Consider the following 20,657-nt stretch of genomic DNA (forward strand, 5'->3'; position numbering starts at 1 on the left):
TGTTTCAATTCTCTATGTTAACAAAACTGAATCTATGGTGGTGAATCTGGTGAAGCGGCTTTCTATGGTATCCACACCGAATACACCGAATACCATGCCGAATGCCACCCCTAATATCGACTCTAATATCACCCATAATATTGGCCCTAATATCAACCCGAATATCACCCCCCCGAATGCTACACCGAATGCCACATCTAATGAAATCTCTATCTCACAGCTGGTCACATCCTATTCAATTGAAATGGATAACTACTTTACATCAGTTCCTTTATTCAAAGAACTACGTCAACAGGGGTATGGAGCATGTGGAACCACTCATTCAAACCAGGTTCCAGCAGTACTAGATGAGCTTTGAGAGCATTCAAATTCCATACTCTGAAATACTCTGCATGTCATTGAAAAAGAGAATGTTCTCTGTCTTGCCTGGCAAGATAATAATATGGTATTGGCACTAACTACGATTCATTCATTGGACGCAGTTATTGAATGTACTTGTAAATGCTCAGGGGAACTCTCAATCAATGTCAATATTGTTAGAAAAGTCTTTAAAGGTCAATCACAAAAGAAGCTGAAAATCCCATTGATTATAGGTGATTATAATCATCATATGAATGGGGTACATCTAGCAAATCAATACTGAGCAGCATATACTAGTCATAGAGTCATCTATCACACCTGGCTTTCTATTCTCTACTGACTTATTGATTCCGCAGCTATTAATGCATACCGGCTTCAATATCTATATATGAAGCAGCAGAGGATTTCAGTGAAGGATCTTTCTTCTCATATAAGCTTTCATGAGAAGCTTTACCAGGAACTCTTTGAATTCACATCTAGGATTCATGATAATCTATCAAGGGAATGATCAAATTCTAATCTAAATCATCAACGGATTTCACTTCCAAAGCAGCGTGTTTGTGCCTGGTGTCAATATAAATGAAAGATTGGCCAGCAGAAATATAAAAAGATAGGGAGATCAAGTTCTGACTGTTCAGAGTGTCAAAATACCCTTTTATGTTTGAAAACTCAATGTTGGGCGGAATTTCATAGTATATCCTAATATCTATTAACGCGGATCCTTAATTAGGGTTTATATATAACCCTAATACCAATGAATACTCAAAAATACACTGATTATTCAATGAGATCTCGTATAATATACACTAATGAAACCACGCTAATTTTGCACAAACCTACGGACGAGGGGATAGTTGAAGCCTCATTCTTGGTGATGCTTTCATTTATGTTGTTGTCTGTGCTCTTGCTCACACTTCTGGCCATTCTGGGACTGCATGTGCTGTTGGATCTGATGTGGGTTTCACCCTGCTGGCTCTCCATCTCTGACTCCTGGTTGGACGGGTTTGACGTCCAACGGCTTAGGGTCCAGCGTGTTCGACTAATGTTTGTTTTTCTCTGTTTAAAATCACTCCAGAATGAAGCCTTTCAGTTTTTTTATATATTTTGCTATTTTTATTTACTTTGTTGATCTAGTAACCCTAACCGCTCCGTTGCCTGGGTGAAAATATAGATATTTAGTTGGGTCTGGTTGGGTTGATGGCTTACCCCATCAAACATCGCACCTCAACTCATTGACTTTGACACTAAAATTTAACCCCTTCCCGGCGGAATTATCGCTTTTGATTTGGATATGTTGTATTTCATATCCACTACGGCCTACATGCAAAGTTTGAAGTCAATTGACTCCGTGGTTGATTGGACGTTCAACGTCTGAAACCAAATGGAATGTACGTCCAATCTGCCCTGCTCTGATTGGTCGGTTTTCTAACCCTGAATGGAATGGACGTCCATTCCACCCCCACCTGTTGGATAGACATGGAGTCCAGCTGTGTTGGGTCTGTCAGTGCTTGTACATGCTCCGTATAGTTCCTCCAACATACTGACATTCAGATTGCCGCCAACACATGTAGCCATTGTGGATGAGCGGCTCATGTATTGGTTTGTTCAATTCTGTGGATAATATCAACTGGCTGAGATCATGCGCGATATGATCCCACTGTTGAATTATCTGCTTGATACTCTGTGTGGCTGTATACTTTAACTGATGAGTTGAACCCTTCAAATGCCGTTCAATTTCTGTTGGCCATACTGCATACTTGCATTGACGGCATATGATGATGGGGTATGATTCACACTGAATGAATAATTGATGTTCCATGTTAATGAAGTCAGTGTATTCTTGAGTTGATATATATATATATATATATATATTCTCTGAAAATGAAGTATAAACACACTTCACTCGACAATGTTAATTTGCTCTAAATTTAAGTTTTGTAATGCTTCTAAGCAATTGCAGATCAATACTTAAATGTATGATGTTAATTTCTGTCTGATTGTTATTTCGCTGATCTGTGACCGTTTTGATGATGGTAGTTGCCCTGGGGCGAAATATATATATTTAATATTGATAACTCTGCAAAACAACTTATCTACCTTAATGTTGTAATAATATGATTTTCTGATGAAATTATGTCTTGAAATTAAATATCATACTCTGTATATATAATATAACTGGCTACTGAAGTTTAAGGTCTGGTTGTGATGAGTTGTCTATGAAAATATAATATTATACATTTTATAACGGAGGTGAAAGGCTGATTTGTATTGAAATTTATAAAGATGACAGCTAGCTGCTGAAGTTGGAAATCTGGTCATAATGAATTGCATGAGAAAAATATATATCTTTTATCATTTATAGCTCTATGTTGTCATCTATTTCTACTGTTACATATGATGGCTGCTGTTTTTGAGCCTTTCTGCTAACGCTCTTTTCCATGTTCCGTGCCCGCTTTCGCACCCCTGGGTTAAACCCCAGGAATTCATGCCACTCCCGGCTGACAGCCTGGTACCGCACACGCCGTGCCTCAATGTGGCCTGGTGCCTCCTGCAGCCCCCGCGCATATACTGTACCTGCAGCCCAGGATCCATGGCCTGCCTGCTGGTCTACTGCCGTATCATCTGCCCCATATTCCCGCTTGAACCCTCCACAGGACAGGTGCATACGCGAGATGGCAATGGCGGCATGCCGCCAAGTGATTACATTGAGCTTGGTCTGGAGGTGTGTCTTTGCCTCGCGCTGAAGCACCACCCGCAGCCGGCTGCTGTCCCACGGTCCATGCCCCCGCGGCCAGAGAAATGGTGACCGCAGCCCCCCTTGGCTATCACTGTCTCCATATGCAAGCCGCTGGACCGCCCGCGCGAAAGGTAGAATCAGCCAGAGGTAGTACACCACCAGCTCACTGACCTCTGCTGGCAGATAGCGGTGGATGATCTTTGTGGAGTTGGTCATGCTGTAGCCTTTGTGATAGGTTGTCACCATGCTCACCAGCCCATGTTCAATAAAAATGCTGCGGTGGCGGCCGCAGACCGTGTTACTGTGCCGTATGCTGAGCAGCTCTGTGGCCCGCGCAGGCTGGCCCCCAGTGAGATGAACCACAAGAAGCAGCTGCTCAAGAAATCCATCCACCTGCTGCAGATAGTCATCTACCACTGCTGTGTCCCAGACCACCTGATGATCAGATGGCCGTACAGCTACCCACTCTGCCCGGAGCCTGTCTGTTGTGAGGACTCGGTCCAGCAGCCATCGCTCCCCTGTGGTTGGAAGGGCCTTGCAGTTCTGCGGTGCTTGAAGGAAGTTCCAGCCGCGCTGATTGTTTGTAGGGCTGTCCGCCAGCTGGGCCAGTGCCAGGCGTGGCACTACCACCTCCCGTGCTTCCTCTTCATGAACAAGAAAGAGCTGCTCAAGCTTGTGCTGTGTCAGCTCCACCTGCGTGCGCACGAAGCGCCGGAGCCCTGCTATGCTTAGATGCAGCTCTCTATAGCTTAGAGTCTGCTGGTCATCGCTCCAGTAGACATACCCTAGACTTGTGGTGGTGTTCTGCACTCGCTTGCCGAATGTCCGCAGCCGGGTCACCCAGCCAAAGGGGGCAGCCACTCCTGGGAGGAGGAAGCGTTCACGCATGGCATCCAGCGCATCTGCAGGGTGCTCCACCTGCCCATCCTCGGCCATCTGAACTGCCTGCTGTACCACCAGCATCTGTGCCATGAGATATGAGAAGGGAAGAGGGAGCTCGACCGCGACCGGGCCACTGCGGGCACGCGGAGGCGGGAGCGGGAGCACGCACGGGCGGCCAATCAGGGACGGAGAAGATCGGACGGGGGCGCGTCGGACCACACACTAGAGTATAGTTGAAGCCTCATTCTTGGTGATGCTTTCATTTATGTTGTTGTCTGTGCTCTTGCTCACACTTCTGGCCATTCTGGGACTGCATGTGCTGTTGAATCTGATGTGGGTTTCACCCTGCTGGCTCTCCATCTCTGACTCCTGGCTAAGCCACCCTGTAGAAATGCAACACCATGCTGGATCACGGAAGCGAGAGCGACCCTTGAGCTCCTTGATTGAAGATGACTCTTCAAAGATCAAAAGATCATGGAGGCATCATGGCCGGGCTCCTCCAGAGTCAGTCAGAGTCAATAGGGATACTCCCCAGTGGACTAGACAGGGCCATAGGCAGGGCCATAGGCAGGGCCATAGACAGCAGACGGCATTCTCCAATCCCACTGGATCTTTAAATGATGAGGATGGTTCTTCTTCATTATTATTCCAGCCCTACTCCGAGTCATTCTATAGTGAAGATGACCACGCCCCAGAACAGCCATTACCCCTCAAGGATAAAGATCACCATATCTCTATGCAGTCAGCATCATCATCATCATCGGAACCCTCACATTCATTGGATTTGCCGTCTCATCAGCAGAGTGTTGACCCGCTCTTATCCTCAGAGCAGCTGCACTCATCACCAGCACCTCCACCATCTCTTCCCCCCAGGGCAACCCAGCTGCGGAGGCCAGCCACCACTCGCCGTGATGGTAGCCCACTGCCGCCCCGACGCATGTGGTCTGAGGAGGAGGAGAGACGTCTTCTCCAGCTATTTGTCGAGAATGGGCCAAAATGGAGGATCCTGCAGCTGATGGATAAGGAACATTCAGATGGTGCAGTTCTACAGGACCGTAGTAATGTTGATCTGAAGGACAAGATCCGAAACATGAAGGTGCGCTATGAAAAGTATGTATGATACGAATATATTGCTGCCAGCGAGGCTGCGTGCGAATTGGTCTGGCTCAATGACATGCTGTATGACGCCGGATTACTGGAAGGAAAGGGAAAGATCTGCTCAAATCTGCAGGTTGACAATAAAGGTGCCATCGATCCTGCGAAGGGGGAGTCCCTACCCAGACGATCAAGGCATATAGAGATCCGCTACCATATCCTTCGAGAACTTGTTGAAAAGGATGAGATAGAGCTCCTCCACGTTGGTTCTACTGCCAATAAAGCGGACGGATTTACGAAGCCTTTGGCGAAGCCCGCATTCGTTGATTGCGTTGAGAAGTTAGGATTGGCGGAGACTAATTGATTTTTTTTTTGCGGCCCAGGATGGGCGTAAGGGGAATACGGGGATGGATGGTCATTTGCGTGTTTCTTTTGATTTTTTACGGTTATGACCCGTAAGGGCACCTTCCCTAATCGGGTAATCAGGGTCCGAATCGTGTAATTAATTATTATTGCGGATTTGGATGATTTGGCCGGGCAGGCGTGGATCGGGTGTTTTGAACTCGGCGGCGCCGTAGCATGGGGGGGTGTAGGTGGATACTACGGCTACCCTAGATCACGTGCTCCCCAATCTTATTTAGTTGTTGCTCGGCTAGTTAGTTTTAATACAAAACAACGTTCATTCTATGACCCAACCACGCAGTGTATATAACCTCGCTGGACCCCATATCTTCACAGGGCCAGTGAATAGTCTTATATCAATCACTCCTATGTTCAACAGCTTCATATATATATATCGTTATGCCCTCACATCGTTCCATCACCTCTGTCATGCCACGGCCCATGCGCCGGCATGCCCCGGGGATTTAACTATATATATAGGTGTGGGCGCCTATGATGCCGGTCGGTATCATAGTGTTTGGTCTTTTTGGCCGAGGTGGTTAGGGGGATATATAGAGGATATATACTAAGGCCGCCAGATATATCCAACATATCCAAAGGGGGCAAGGTTTCCAACACGGCATAATCCACGATCGGGATAAATATATATATATAGAGCACCGTTGGGGATCTCCTGCGATAGAGGTAGATAGAATTTAGAATTAATCTTGCTTATAACTGCTTCCAAAGCTACTTGACCAATAGCCATCTTATTAATTAAGCTTAAGGTACTGTAGCCTTTGGAGAAGTTAAAAGAGATAAGGAGATAAAAGATGTTAGAAACCTAGCTACCCTAATAATAACCCTAGAAAGAACCCTAATAACCCTAGAAATAACCCTAATAACCCTAGCAATAACCCTAGCAATAACCCTAGAGAATTGCATCCTTGATTGACAACGTAATTTCTATTCCACTGACCTGCAACTTAAATAGCATTGAATATGTTTGGTAGAGAGCCAGCATGCATGATTTCATCCACATCTAACCACTCCTTGCGCTGACCGGGACTTTGGGACGATAATACTGTAACGGGTTAGCGCGGCTGTAGAAAATATACGCTAACCTAATACGGTATTATCGTCCCATAGAACCCTCCATTGTTTAAACCACAATATCTCCACCACTACATGGGCTATGGGAATATGGAATATATCAGTTTAATGCCCAGAGGCTGCTCTATCATCTCATGCTAAAATATGTAGATGTTTCTGTATCTGTGGTGTTGGTCTTAGCCTGTCAATGTGGTACTAGACAACGGGTTTGGGTCCAGCGTGTTCAACTCCCAACGGGTTAATGCGCTCCTGGGACGGGTTTGACGTCCAACGGGTTGGGTCCAGCGTGTTCGACTTCCTCGTCCAACGGGTTCGACGTCCAACGGGTTTGACTTTCAATGGGTTAACGGGTTTGCGTCTAATTTAACCGCCTATCCTGACCTCACTGCCCACCCCTGTCTCTAGCCTCACTCTTTGTCAACCCTAACCCTGACTCTGACCACCTCATCCTCCCCCCCAGCCTCTACCCTCACTCTTTGTAACCCTGACCCTGACCCATTATCATATGGGATGATACTGTTTGAAACTGATCCTTTGAACCTGATCTACTTTCTCTCGATGTTATATCCCTTTACCCTCTGTCTCTTGCTTCACCTGCCTTTATATATATATACGTCTTTCATCCCCCTGTGGTGCCTCTCACCCGTCATATCACTTGACCCCTGTACCCTCTGACTCGATCTTCCCCCTCTCTGCCTCCTGATATATCCCTCGCAGCCAACAAAACATCTCCATCAGCTGGTTGTGCTCGATGCCCTGCCCCTCAACCTTCTGTCTCAAAAATTCAATCACCGCCTCCTGATCATCTGCATTCACATTGAACTCCCTCAGCTGCTGTGACACCCATACATCATCATTGCCACTGTCGGGATCAAAAATCCCCTGTACGGACACTGCCTCTGTGTCTTCCAGCTGTTGCATATGGACTGCGGCATCCCGCATCGGAAGCACCCGGAATACTGTGTGTATTTGATCTTGCTCCGCACTGTCATCATCCATCTCTTTGCCTCCTGGCTCTCCTCGTGGGGACACTGGTACAGCTCATGGTCAAACTCCCGCTTGCCACTTGCACATATCAAACACTGATCCTTCCACCTCTGCGCCTCTTCCACTAAAACCTCCTCATCCATCAATGCCCTCTGCCCTCGCTGCTGGTGTGTGATGATGAACCGGCCTCGACGGACATCCTGCTTGTGGAATGTCTGTCTGGTTGTTGATGGGATGCCCCTGGTGTCTTCACTGATTTCACTTGACTCTTGCTTGTTCCATTGACCCGGGCTGCTCCCGCCTGAAGTTGAAGCTTCATTCTTGGTGCTGCTTTCATTTATGTTGTCGTCTGGGCTCTTGCTCACACTTCTGGCCATTCTGGGACTGCATGTGCTGTTGAATCTGATGTGGGTTTCACCCTGCTGGCTCTCCATCTCTGACTCCTGGCTGGTTTCATCCTCGCTGGAGTCATCCTTGGCTGTTGCTCTTGAACTGTAGCCTGGACTGGGTGTGGGCGTGGGCGTGCCACCTGGGCTGGGGGTGAACACGGCCTCCCTGGCCTCCCACTCGGCATCGCACCCGTCACACTGGGACTCCCCTGTGTGTCGATCACCGCAGTGCCGTCTCATGTAACCCTCCACTTCCCCGTCCAGGTACTGGTCCAGCACCACCCGTCGACATCGAGCCATCGGTTCATCACCCTCCTCACCCCCTGCCTGCATGTACCGATCAACCAGCTTCTGGTCCAGCAGTGATGGTGCATCCTTTCTTGACCATATCATTGCTGCACTGATACCCTCGGGCTCAATGATGATGGCTTCACTGGCCTGTCCATCACGCCCTGCACGCCCGCTCTCCTGTCCATAATCCAGCAATGATCGCGGCCGTCCGACGTGGATGATGCTGCGGATGTTGGGGATGTCGATGCCCATGCCCAGTGCACTTGTCGCCACGATGACCTGGTATTGACCTTGTCGGAAACGCTCCAGTATGCCGGCCTTGTCGATCTGGTGGTGGTGATATGCCTCGCACCCCAATGCGCTTGCCATCGTCGTGACCTGATTCACCGTCTGGCAGTACACCACCCCCTTGCCTTCTCCCGTCCGTCTCATGCGGTCCTGGATGAACCTGACCACGCTGGGTGCTTGAAACCATCGGTTGAGCCCACCGTACTCTGACCCTTCAATGATGGGTTGCCACACTCGGTATGCCACATTTGGACGGCATGTCCGCGCCCGGAACAATGATATGTCCGCTCGGGTGCAGTGCATGCGGGACCACAGCTTCTCCTCCTCACCGGGTGGCAGTGTGGCCGTCAGCAGCACCATCTGTGTCTTGGCCGCCATCAGCTTGCCGAGCTGTTGCATCTGGGGCCGGAAGTTGACCTGGTCGTTGAGCACCGTGTGGCATAACCGTGCCACCTTGATGATCCGTGACAATATTGGTGGGTAGCTCTCCGCGTCGCACCATCCATACTCCCCCCGTCCCAGCACCGCCAACGCGTCTACCAGCGCGCACTCATAATCCTCCACCTGAACCCGCTGGTTCAGCAGCTCAATGCAAAAATCCAAACATGCCATCTGCATCTTGGTTAATTTGAACTTATCTTCTTCTTCTGGCTGGGTATCTCTCTGTCCCTTCTCCTCCTCCTCTTCTTCTTCCTCAGTCATCTGCTCATCCATGGGGTCTGGGCTGATGGAGTGTCGCTGGTCGGCTCCCTCTGTGGTGGCTACCTGCCATAATACCCTCCATGTCTTGCGCTGCCGTGGTGTGAACCGGTACTGTGCGCTCGTCCATTCATGCTCGACCTGCGTTCGGGCGAAAAACATCAACATCTGCTGCCATGGCCTCACGTGCTCGGCGATGCTCTCCTCTCCTCGTCCATGTATGCCTGCAACGAGGTGTGCCGGGTCTGGTGTCGCTCTGTGCGGATGGCCTCGATGCGGACGAAGTGGCCCAGCCGTGTGATGACTCGCTGGCTGGTACGGGCAACCTGCCCCATGGCCTCCCAGATGGCCCTCGCGGCCAGTTCATCTGGGCACGTGGTGTCATCGTCGGGCCGCTGCACGCAGTTGACCAGATCATTGGGTGCGATGTTGGTCAAGTACACCGGCCATCTGGTCCGCCGGAGCCATGGGTTGGCTTCATCGTGCTCCCCGGCCTGGATGACATTGCTGGTCTGCCGTTGCTGTTCCCGGTAAAACCGCTCCAGCTCATCAATGACATGGCTGGCTCTGTTCTGGTCTGGCGTGCCGGTGTGCTCAGTAGTCTCCTTAGTCTGGATCTGTATGTAGTGGGAGCCCTTGCGCGATGCAAATACCTGCTGGAACTGCACCTTCTGGCATGATCTGTCCACCTCATCCTGTGCTGCCGTACGCTTTTGTGGCGCTGTACGGCCACGGCTGGGATATGGCGACCAGCTGTGCTTGTTCTGCCAGTGCTTGCGCATGGTGTTCATGTTCCCTGCCACATACTGGCACTGGGGATCCCGCTGGCACCTGTAGCCATCTTGAATGGGTAGTTCCGGGATTGGTTCATTCAGTATTGTGGGCAGTGTTAACTGTGTAGTATGTGGGCAGTGTTAACTGTGTAGTATCTCGAGCCACATTGTCCCACTGTTCAATGTTCTCCTTTATCTGCTGAACCACCGCATGCTTTAGCTGATGGGCCTTGCCTTTCAGATGCTGTTCAATCTCGGTTGGCCACACAGCGTGCTTGCACCGGCGGCATATGATAATGAGGTATGATTCACAGTGGATAAATAATTGATGTTCCATGTCGATGCTGGTCTGTCTTGTGCATTGAATATATATATATTTCCTTCATTCAGTGTCTTTGTGTGAAACTTGACAGATCTGATCTGGTGTGAATGTTTGTTTTTCTGTGTTTAAAATCACTCCAGGATGAAGCCTTTCAGTTTTCTTATATGTTTTGCTATTTTTATTTACTTTGTTGATCTTGCACCGCTTTGCACCGCTCTGTTGCCTGGGTGAAAATATATATATATAGTTGGGTCTGGTTGGGTTGGTGGCTTACCCCATCAAACATCGCACCTCAACTCATTGACTTTGACACCACAATTTAACCCCTTCCCGGCGGAATTATCGCTTTTGATTTGGATATGTTGTATTCCATATCCACTACGGCCTACATGCAATGTTTAAAAGTCAATTGACTCAGTGGTTGATTAGTTTAGTTGCCCTGATTCTTTTCTTGTTGTTTTATCATTTATAATTATTATAGATGATTAAATAGCAAATCATTATACTAAAAGCCTGATCCTTGCTTGCTTGCTACCGCCTGAAGCACAATACCCTGTAAACCACTTCAATAGAGGGGGCGATAGGAGAGGTTGATAGGGAGGGGGTTATAGGGGGCATATAGGGGGTTATAAGGGGGGTGATAGGAGGAGGGTGAAGGGATCATAAGAATTATATAGATGGAGATTAGTGTAGGTTGAATTATCATTCATGGCAGCATTAACCACTGGATGTGGTAGGTATTGCAGTTAAGGCCTGCTATATGCAGGCTCCATTGTAGATTGTTCTTCCCCAGGTGGTGTAGTATAATAAAGACTACTAGAAGTAAAAACTCTAATTGAAGTATTTGTTTCAACTGGGGCCAGTTGGAGCTATATAGAACATTAATGATGAGGAAGAAGAGAAGAAGGAAAAATACCAATCAATAAAGACAATATGAAATTTATTTGGGACCTAATAACATTCATCAGAGGAGTACTAAAATCAAATAAGATGCAGACTATTAAGAACAGGAAAACATTATCTCATAGGGTTATGAATATATATATATCTCCCTTTTACAACTGTTTTAATATCTCTATTTCTGTTTAATCTGAATTGACGATTTAACACTACCTTTATTTGCTGCTTGTTTATCACCACATCACGCTGAATCTGTCATCCTACCTGCTCAGTGATCTTGTGGGTGGACTTTCTCAGCTGATACTCATACTTCTGTGCCCGATGCCGCGCCCGTTGAAACTGTTCCTGGAAGCTCTTCCATTCTTGTGCAGACCATCGACTGCTGGCACTGCTCTGGGACTGTTGCTGCAGTGATTTCATATGCTGCCAATGATGCATATATCGGGTGTTATATTCCCACACCTTCCGCTCTTGTTTCTTCAGAGCCTGGAGCTGCTTTACCTCCTGGATATACTGCTGGCTCAGTGACTCAGGATCGGAATCCGGCTCGGTGTTAGCTATCTTCTGTACTGGCTGTGGACCACTCTGCCACTGGCGGGACCGTTGGGCGAACTTCAGTGACTGGATGGCATCATGCTTGCTCTGGATGAGCCTCTGTAGATAGGACTGGAGGTGGGACTTCCACCATGCAGGATCATGCTGTGGAGTGCCTTGGTGCTCTCCCCGTCTGTGGGACCGTAGCTGGTAGCTTGGTGCAATGTCTGGTAGCGTGCTGTAGATCAGCTTCACACTCTGCCCAATCACTGGGAGCAGGATGTGTTCATCACGCATGGTGGGCTCCTCAGTAGGCTCCAGTGGCACATCAGTGAGGAAATCATCTATGGAGTCCGGCGTGCTTGGAAGCCTGATGTCGATCCCCTGCATGACAGAGGAGGAGCGCTCCCAGCCGCTCAGGGGGAGGTGAACGACCTCCCAGGGCTCAATGTGCAGTGGGGCTGGATCTGGAGATGGTTGCTGCTTCTTTTTCTTCTTCCGGACGTACTGCTGCACGCCGGGGTGCACGCTAGACCACCACTGAAGGCGCCGCTGCCCACCATGGGACCAGAAGCTGGTTGATGAGGGGTATGGGAGGAGCCAGTGGGTGCGGATGAAGATCGACCGCAGGTTGGCCCGCCAAGCCCGGGCCTGCTCGACCCCAAATGCCAGGGCCACCTCACCGAAGCACTGCTGGAACAGCAACCGGTAGGGCTTATCCACCCAGTGTTGCCGTGCTAGAATGCACCTGTTGCCATCCCCCTCCCACCCCCAGAGCCATGTGAACAGGACGGATATGCTGCGCACGCGCATGTTGTGACCTGCCACCGCGTGTATCATTCCCGGGTCGGTGAGCTCGGGGAACACCAACTGCAGCCCGGCCCAGGTTAGTGCGATCTCCCCGGCCAGGGCCTGCTGCCGCTGCTGGGGTTGCCAGCGCCATGAGACCCGCTGGCCCTGGTCTAGGTGGGTAAACACCTCCTTGCGGAATGCCCGCAGGCAGGTGTCAATGCACAGCTGGAGCAGGAGACGGGCCTGAGTGGTGGTGGTGGCTGGGTCGCGCATCCGCGCCAGCAGGTCCTGGACGAGGAGGAAGTCCCGTTTGGCTGAGTTCACCTGCCCATACCGGTGGTGGAACGCCTGCTGCAGGGTGGGCGTGTTGAAGGTCAGATGGGCCCGGTGTGCAGGCTTGAAGATCATTGCGGTCCAGTCCAGCTTATCGCACATCCAGGCGTACTGATACCGCCGGAGGTTGCTCTGGAACCCCATCCCCTCCTGGACTCGCTCGCCCTGCCCGTCACGCCGGGGTTGGACTACACGGTCGAGCCAGAGCCCGTTGCTGTGGCGTAGGTGACGCCCCTGCCCGCCATACATGTGCTGCAGGCACTGGAGGAACATCATCATCACACGTGTGTGCTCCCACTGCACGAGGTTCCGCTGCCGGAGGCTGTAGACCATCTCAAACCCCGTGCAGAGCCGGTTGATGTTCCACCGGAGCCAGTCCATGATGAGTGGTGTTGGCTGGTGGTGGAAGGGCCTCAGTGAGGATGCAGGCTGGGGGAGTGGCTCATCTACCCACCCCTGATCCTGCATGGCCGCGTGGATGGCCCGGTAGAGCTCGCCGCTAACCCGGTACTCCTCACGCACTGCGAAGGCCTTCTGTCGGGAGGCCTCCAGTGCCCGGTGGCAGCGCTGTTTGGTGTGAAGGTACGCCTGCAGCACCTGTAGTGGCTGATGGCTGACCCCGCGGCCAACGTGCTGCCACATGCGGACCAGGCCTGGGTCCAGAGCAAGGGTGTCCAGGTGTTCAGCCCCGAAGGCATAGTGATTCCCAGCCGCGAAGACCTCCTTGATTGTGTTGTAGAACTGGCAGTAGAGTAGCCCTGACTGTCGAAGTGCCGATCGGGGCCGCGTCTCCAGGGTCAGTGAGCCTGCTTCAGACAGGAAGGACATTGGGTAGAACTCCTGGTGGAAGGGGTTCTTGACCTTCTGGGGCTGAGGAGAGCTGCTGGTGGGGAGGTCCACCTGATCAGTGTGCTCATGGTATACATCACCCCCAGAATCCTCTTCAGTGTCCCCGTTGTCTCTCTGGCTCTCATGTCCAGTGCCGCTGGGGTCTGGTGCTGTGGTGGATTCAGGCAGACAGTCCCCACACCACCGTGCAAAGCTCTGCAGGCAGCACCGCCGCCACAGCACTGTCCCGGGGATCTGGTCTGCCTGCTGTGTGGCCAGGTAGCTCTGAGGGGGGCAGATCTCCTTGCCAATGTCGATGAACTCCTCCTCAATAAACTGGGGATCGACTGCAAGCTCCCATCGGTGGAGGAACCTTTTGTGCATCTCCATCCAGGTGCGGCTCTGGGTCTGCAGCTTCAGGTTCTTGGCTGTCAGGAAGAGCATTACACCCTGGAACTGAAGCAGTGTAGGTTGTTGGATACGCGTCTGGATTGCCTGCCATAGTGGGGCCAGACCCTCTGGGGGGAGAAAGTGCCGAAAAAGCTGGACGCGAGGTGCACTGCTGCTGTGACTCACACGGCCCTCAACCCATCGCGCGGTGGCATTGAGCCTTATATGATCGGTGCTGGAGGGGATGTGGCCCAGCAGGGCGGTAGAGTAGCACTCATGGAGGGCAGGAAGAACAATCTGATCGGTCCACAGCCGGTACTCATCCTCGCGGATGATGAAGTGCTGGCGCTCGGGGTCATGTAGTTTGGGAAACAGGGCGTAGAGCTCTAGATCCTCGAACCCACCCAGCCGGCCCAGGGGAAGATGTGGGATCTGGTGGATCGGTCTCTGGCTGCGCCGGGGGCATGAGGCCTCTGACGAGGGCTCCCATGTCACGGGGATTGGGGAGAGATGCAGCCCTGCCTGGAGGGAGGACACAGGGGGCCTAGCTGCCAGCCAGTGAATGCCCGCCCGGGCCACAGCGAGGCTGGAGGCGAACCCCCCCACGCTGTCGATATCCATGGATGGCATCAGTGGCCCGTCGGGGACGTCCTCCGAGGCGATGTCCACGGTGGGTGGTTCTGGAGGGGTGGAGTCATCCCTGACATCCAGCCCACTGAAGATCTTCTGCCTCTGCAGTGTGGGGAGCTGTTCATCCCAGGGCTCCCCAAATTGAGCTATCTGTGGCCGCGACAGGATATCCGGGCAGGCCCACTGGATGATCTCACTCAGGCGCACAGAGTGGATGGGCCGGGATGGTGGCGCCTTGGAGGGGAAGGGGGTCCCAGGCGGGGAGGGATGGTCAACAGGCCGCATGTCGAAGGGATACTCCCAGTGGCTGTCCCCCATACAGCCATGGTGCTGCTGCAGCTGCTCGGCAAGCCCTTGGGCAAGAATGGACACTGGAGCCTGGGGTGGTGGTGCCGCCGCAGAGGGTGGTGATGAGAGGGGTGATAAGGCCTCAGCAGTTGGTGAGAGAGGAGCTGTGCTTGATCTCCTGTGCTCTACAAGATGGATGGCCTCTGGGGTCATCCTGTAGCTGGATTGGCTTCTATCTTCCACATCATCAAATGAATCCACATCTGCAGATGGACCATCCATATCGAACCACCTGTTATCATCTGCAAGGGCGTAATGGCTCACCGTGGATGCTGGTGTGGGAGACTGAGGGGGCGGGTGGAGGCCACCAGGTGATGAGGGTGAGAAAGATGAAGAGTTTCCAGGTTCATTGTTCCCAGGTTCATTCTGCATGGGGAGAGCCTGCTTTTGAACCACAGAGACATCGGTCCTCTGCTGGAGCAATGGTGGGGACACATCCAAAGGCTGTTCCCAAGGATTCTGGTCAACTGGGATAGAATGGTAGCTTGATCAGCTCTCCACATGTTTGGTGCTGGCAGGGAAGAGTCTTACTGAACTGAAACAGCCATTATAAAGCAACTAAAACGCTGAACCTGTTGCACTTTCAGTTGGAGAATTAATTCTCTTGGCCTCCATGGTGATGATGCTGTTCTGTACTTAATTTTATTTAATACTCTATGATAGAAAATCTGACCCGATTATTACTATTTCATTCTATAGTATTATACCTTGTGCGATTCGATCTATCAACAATACAATATAACAGTGTGAGGCCCAAAACCTCATATAGCTACACGTGTTGGAGCCTATATAGTAAGGCATGCAGAGAGGTTCAAGTTTAAGGGGGTCCCTGGAACCCACTGGTATGAAGATACAGGGCTAACTCAGCACCCAGAACCACGCAGTGAATAGTCTTATATCAATCACTCCTATGTTCAACAGCTTCATATATATATATCGTTATGCCCTCACATCGTTCCATAACCTCTGTCATGCCACGGCCCATGCGCCGGCATGCCCCGGGGATTTAACTATATATATAGGTGTGGGCGCCTATGATGCCGGTCGGTATCATAGTGTTTGGTTTTTTGGCCGAGGTGGTTAGGGCCCTCAACGCCCACGGGTTTTAGCCCACCTTACAACCTCCCTAGGCCTAGTCCTTACAAATGGCCGGACTTACATGCTGAGTGATATAAATAAATAGATGTTGTTAATATGCGTGGCGTTTATGGACGTGGGGATATATAGAGGATATATACTAAGGCCGCCAGATATATCCAACATATCCAAAGGGGGCAAGGTTTCCAACACGGCATAATCCACGATCGGATAAATATATATATATAGAGCACCGTTGGGGATCTCCTGCGATAGAGGTAGATAGAACTTAGAATTAATCTTGCTTATAACTGCTTCCAAAGCTACTTGACCAATAGCCATCTTATTAATTAAGCTTAAGGTACTGTAGCCTTTGGAGAAGTTAAAAGAGATAAGGAGATAAAAGATGTTAGAAACCTAGCTACCCTAATAATAACCCTAGAAATAACCCTAATAACCCTAGCATTAACCCTAGCAATAACCCTAGAGAATTGCATCCTTGATTGACAACGTAATTTTTATTCCACTGACCTGCAACTTAGATAGCATTGAATATGTTTGGTAGAGAGCCAGCATGCATGATTTCATCCACATCTAACCACTCCTTGCGCTGACCGGGACTTTGGGACGATAATACTGTAACGGGTTAGCGCTGCTGTAGAAAATATACGCTAACCTAATACGGTATTATCGTCCCATAGAACCCTCCATTGTTTAAACCACAATATCTCCACCACTACATGGGCTATGGGAATATGGAATATATCAGTTTAATGCCCAGAGGCTGCTCTATCATCTCATACTAAAATATGTAGATGTTTCTATATCTGTGGTGTTGGTCTTAGCCTGTCAATGTGGTACTAGACTTTTAAATGGTTTCATCCCACTGGTTTGGGTCCAACGGGTTAACGGGTTCGTTCAACGGGTTCGACTTCCAATGGTTTCAACGTCTCAACTTCCAATGGGTTACCCTGACCTCCCTGAAACCCCTCACTCTAACCCTGACTCTGACCACCTCATCCTCCCCCCCAGCCTCTACCCTCACTCTTTGTAATCCTAACCCTGGCCCATTATTGTATGGGATAATGCTCTTTAAAACTCCAATATTTTTGAACCCCCCCCTCTACCTTCTGATATAATCGTCCAGCGTGCTCGACTTCCAACAGGTTGATGGGTTCATCCAACGGGTTCGGGTCCAATGGGTGAATGGGCTCCTTGGACGGGTTTGACGTCCAACGGCTTTGGGTCCAGCGTGTTCGACTAATGTTTGTTTTTCTGTGTTTAAAATCACTCCAGAATGAAGCCTTTCAGTTTTTTTATATATTTTGCTATTTTTATTTACTTTGTTGATCTCGCACCGCTTTGCACCGCTCCGTTGCCTGGGTGAAAATATATATATTTAGTTGGGTCTGGTTGGGGTTGATGGCTTACCCCATCAAACATCGCACCTCAACTCATTGACTTTGACCAAGAAGATAAGCTCCTTGATCCTAAGGGTAATGAGTGTGTTTATATACATCTTGAGATACATGAGGATAGCTCGGATAGCTCTTGCCAAGATAGCTATCAGAGCGAGGATAGCTGTGATCACTCCGCTCACTCGAGTGATCCGAGTGATCCAGGTGATCCACTATGTCACGTGACCTATTGTTCCTATTGGTTAACCGGATCTTCCCTTATCCGATGTCTAGCTTGCATGCCCTCTACCATTTAGTCGTTCCTTGTCCAATGGCTCTCAGGGTTGTGCCGTAGGTTTGTAACAGTAATGAACCCTTCTTATCATATGAGAAGCAGGCCCTGAACATGAATTCATAAAATCTTTTTCATCATTCATATATACAGTTTCAAGAATACACTTCATGAAATGTGTGTTATATTCTATATTCATTGCATTAATGAAGAAGAATAACAAAGGTTTCATCTGATTTTATGACATTCTTTCAATTTTTCAAGATTCAATTCTTATGCTTCAGACAGAATTGAAGTCAATCTAATCACATTTTTTTTAATAAATTCTGATTTTTATATAGACTTTATTTTTCAAAAGTCTGCTTTGTGAAGAATCCTCTATATAATCATAGAAAATATCTCAATTTCTTCATTACTGAATTCATTGGCAAAATCAATACAACTCTTTTCTTATTCATAGTGATCACATTGAATCTTTACAAGAATAGCATTCTTAATGCTATCATTTCTCTGAGTTGATCAGTTAGATTTGAAGGCATCTTTAAGCCATTCATCACAAAGTATAATATGAGGCAGTTCAGAGTTAAATCCACATTCATTTGTGTGTTTATATATATGATTGATTTGACTCTTTGAGATCTGGGTGATTTCTGTGATTTCAGCATTTGATTTGTCAAAATAGAGTGATTTAAGAACCCCCACAAAAGCTCTTGTGGCAATATCATTATTGAGTGTCATATTTTAACAGTCATGAATTGTCAGATGGGATGCCAGAGATGAGAAATTAGAGAAGAAAGAGGAATCAATTCTTAATACATAGCAATCTCATATAAATAGAATGCGGGGTGATTTGAAGCTAAATGTAATTACTCATTAAGACGTGGTGGCGCTTCTTAGCGGTATAAATATGTATGTATGTATGTATAGGTTTAACGTCCCGGAGAAAACACGGGCAGCGCCCGTGTTTCAGAAGCCTCCCGAAGGGCATGGAGACGTGCTACGCTGGAGAGATTTCTATGTACACAGAGAGAGAAAACAGAATCCAGGTGGCAACTCTTGAGAAGACTCAGCTCATTGCAAAGGATTTTTCTGAGCTGCGCATCCACTTCTGGCCCGACGTATGGCCATTCATGGTGGGGCTATAGTGTGGTTCCCTGAGGGGACCGCCGCTGCCGTGCCTGGAAGGCTTTATAGTGAGCAGAGAGGGATACCTCTCTCAGTTGATCAGAAAGCTGTCTGTGCTTCTAACATCAGAAGAAAGACAGACAAGATAAATAATGAAGGAGAGAGCACTGAAGAAGGTTGTGACAGGAAAAGAGCAGAGAATGACAGAGAGAGCAAAGAAAAGAAGGAAGAAGAAGCATTTGAGCCGATAGAGACAAGGGCAAACGAGAGGAAAACAAAGCAGAGCACGCGTAGATACAATGCCGGCAGTCAAAACCATATCAGCTGAGTCAGACACGTGGACTGTACTGATTACACCACAGCTAATTGAGACAGATGAGCCTAGTTGTGCTATCTGTACTGTCTGCATAGACTGTGATGTCCCTGGCAGCTGCACTAGCTACCGTGGGTGTACTCAGCAGGCCGGCCTCGTGGAACTGCTGCGGGGGTTGTCAGATGGTTTGCAGCCAGCCGGCTGCGTTACCTTGTGCAGTACCGTGTGTAGAACTGCGTGCAGTCCAGCAGTTCTACAAAGTCTGTAGGGGTCAGAGACCCTAGATAGGCAACAGCTGTCGCCCGGTTGTGTGGCCGTGCTGCTGGCCAAATATGTCTGCAGAAATGCTTCACATCAGCTGTATTGTCATTAAACAGTTCATATAACTCTGATGAAAATTTTTTGACGGATGGCAGTCTCACAGCATCTCTTGCACAGTATGTGAAAAACATTGAAAGAGTCTTTAACAATCTGTGTACACATTTATCAATTCAATGCTTAGCTCTGCAGGCAGAGCAGTAGACATCCATTCAGTCAAAATTAAGTGGTTGACAGCAACAGATGTAGAAGCAGAAGCCGCAGGGGACAGATTGATAATTGTGAATGATTAAAAACTTAACAGCTGATTCAGAGATAGTTGAGTCAGTTTGAGTGTTGAAATCATCAAGAGCTGGCTGATCTGATGAATCTGTATGTATATGATCAGCAAACTCATCTGCTGCAGGAACTGCAGCAGCAGCTACCCAACAACAGTGTTTGACATCATGAGTATATTCACAATTGAGAGCCCGGCAGTCAGTGCAGTTTTTAAAGACATGAATAGCAGTGTGGAACAGATGAGATGGATGATCTTCACAGCACACATCACAATGTGACAGCTCAACTCACTATAAAACCTCTTCAATTAAAGCCATGGAAATTTAAGCCTCTCTACCACCACCATAAGTGAGATTTGATAAAATCTGTATGAATTATGCTCTCAGAATTATGAAGTTATATCCCAATCATTCAATTAGAAAAAGAGTCTCAACTTCTTTTCCAAGTGAATCAACTGGAGTAAATCTGAATTGGGAGTCATATTTTGATTAGAATGAAATAAATTTATATGATAATTCAATATCTGTGCAAAGAAAGAAGATACCATCTCAGTTATTTAGAATTTGCTCCATGATTAAAAACAGTTTCTGTAGTTTAAATGTGGAGAAAGTGGTCTTTGAAAATCTCTCTCATTGGAAGAAACATCTTGTCAGTCTTATTGATTTAAATATTAATCAAATTTCAAAAGAAGTTCAGACTGAATAACATCTAAATCTTCTAAAACAAATGAGAAACAAAGCAATTCTTATATACACTGATGGCTCAAAATGTGAGAAAACAGGCA

At 48.6% G+C, this 20,657-nt stretch overlaps 7 protein-coding genes across 7 annotated transcripts; 2 read left to right on the top strand and 5 right to left on the bottom strand.

Annotated features, from left to right (window-relative positions):
- Positions 1-1,137: 1,137 nt before the first annotated feature.
- Positions 1,138-1,935, bottom strand: HCAG_08600 (predicted protein; the record flags this gene model as incomplete). Its single annotated transcript, XM_001536229.1, has 4 exons — positions 1,138-1,399; positions 1,584-1,677; positions 1,791-1,823; positions 1,902-1,935. 4 exons carry the CDS (start codon positions 1,933-1,935, stop codon positions 1,138-1,140), a joined length of 423 nt encoding a protein of 140 aa, XP_001536279.1.
- Positions 1,936-2,716: 781 nt separating this feature from the next.
- On the bottom strand, positions 2,717-4,282 carry HCAG_08601 (predicted protein; the record flags this gene model as incomplete). The annotated part of the gene is made up of 2 exons (XM_001536230.1): positions 2,717-4,201; positions 4,271-4,282. The coding sequence occupies 2 exons, from the start codon at positions 4,280-4,282 to the stop codon at positions 2,717-2,719; spliced, it is 1,497 nt and encodes a 498-aa protein (XP_001536280.1).
- Positions 4,283-4,370: 88 nt separating this feature from the next.
- Positions 4,371-5,438, top strand: HCAG_08602 (predicted protein; the record flags this gene model as incomplete). Its single annotated transcript, XM_001536231.1, has 2 exons — positions 4,371-5,089; positions 5,120-5,438. 2 exons carry the CDS (start codon positions 4,371-4,373, stop codon positions 5,436-5,438), a joined length of 1,038 nt encoding a protein of 345 aa, XP_001536281.1.
- A 1,957-nt stretch (positions 5,439-7,395) lies between these two features.
- HCAG_08603 (predicted protein) lies at positions 7,396-10,013 on the bottom strand (the record flags this gene model as incomplete). The annotated part of the gene is made up of 2 exons (XM_001536232.1): positions 7,396-9,343; positions 9,409-10,013. 2 exons carry the CDS (start codon positions 10,011-10,013, stop codon positions 7,396-7,398), a joined length of 2,553 nt encoding a protein of 850 aa, XP_001536282.1.
- A 1,459-nt stretch (positions 10,014-11,472) lies between these two features.
- HCAG_08604 (predicted protein) lies at positions 11,473-15,687 on the bottom strand (the record flags this gene model as incomplete). Its single annotated transcript, XM_001536233.1, has 2 exons — positions 11,473-15,539; positions 15,645-15,687. The coding sequence occupies 2 exons, from the start codon at positions 15,685-15,687 to the stop codon at positions 11,473-11,475; spliced, it is 4,110 nt and encodes a 1,369-aa protein (XP_001536283.1).
- Positions 15,688-16,687: 1,000 nt separating this feature from the next.
- HCAG_08605 (predicted protein) lies at positions 16,688-17,220 on the bottom strand (the record flags this gene model as incomplete). The annotated part of the gene is made up of 3 exons (XM_001536234.1): positions 16,688-16,785; positions 16,826-16,885; positions 17,211-17,220. 3 exons carry the CDS (start codon positions 17,218-17,220, stop codon positions 16,688-16,690), a joined length of 168 nt encoding a protein of 55 aa, XP_001536284.1.
- Positions 17,221-17,877: 657 nt separating this feature from the next.
- HCAG_08606 (predicted protein) lies at positions 17,878-19,214 on the top strand (the record flags this gene model as incomplete). Its single annotated transcript, XM_001536235.1, has 5 exons — positions 17,878-17,897; positions 18,366-18,439; positions 18,717-18,747; positions 18,809-18,956; positions 19,122-19,214. 5 exons carry the CDS (start codon positions 17,878-17,880, stop codon positions 19,212-19,214), a joined length of 366 nt encoding a protein of 121 aa, XP_001536285.1.
- Positions 19,215-20,657: the final 1,443 nt, after the last annotated feature.

Source organism: Histoplasma capsulatum, genomic scaffold, assembly GCF_000149585.1.
Source record: "Histoplasma capsulatum NAm1 scaffold_12 genomic scaffold, whole genome shotgun sequence".
Lineage (NCBI taxonomy): Eukaryota > Fungi > Ascomycota > Eurotiomycetes > Onygenales > Ajellomycetaceae > Histoplasma > Histoplasma mississippiense.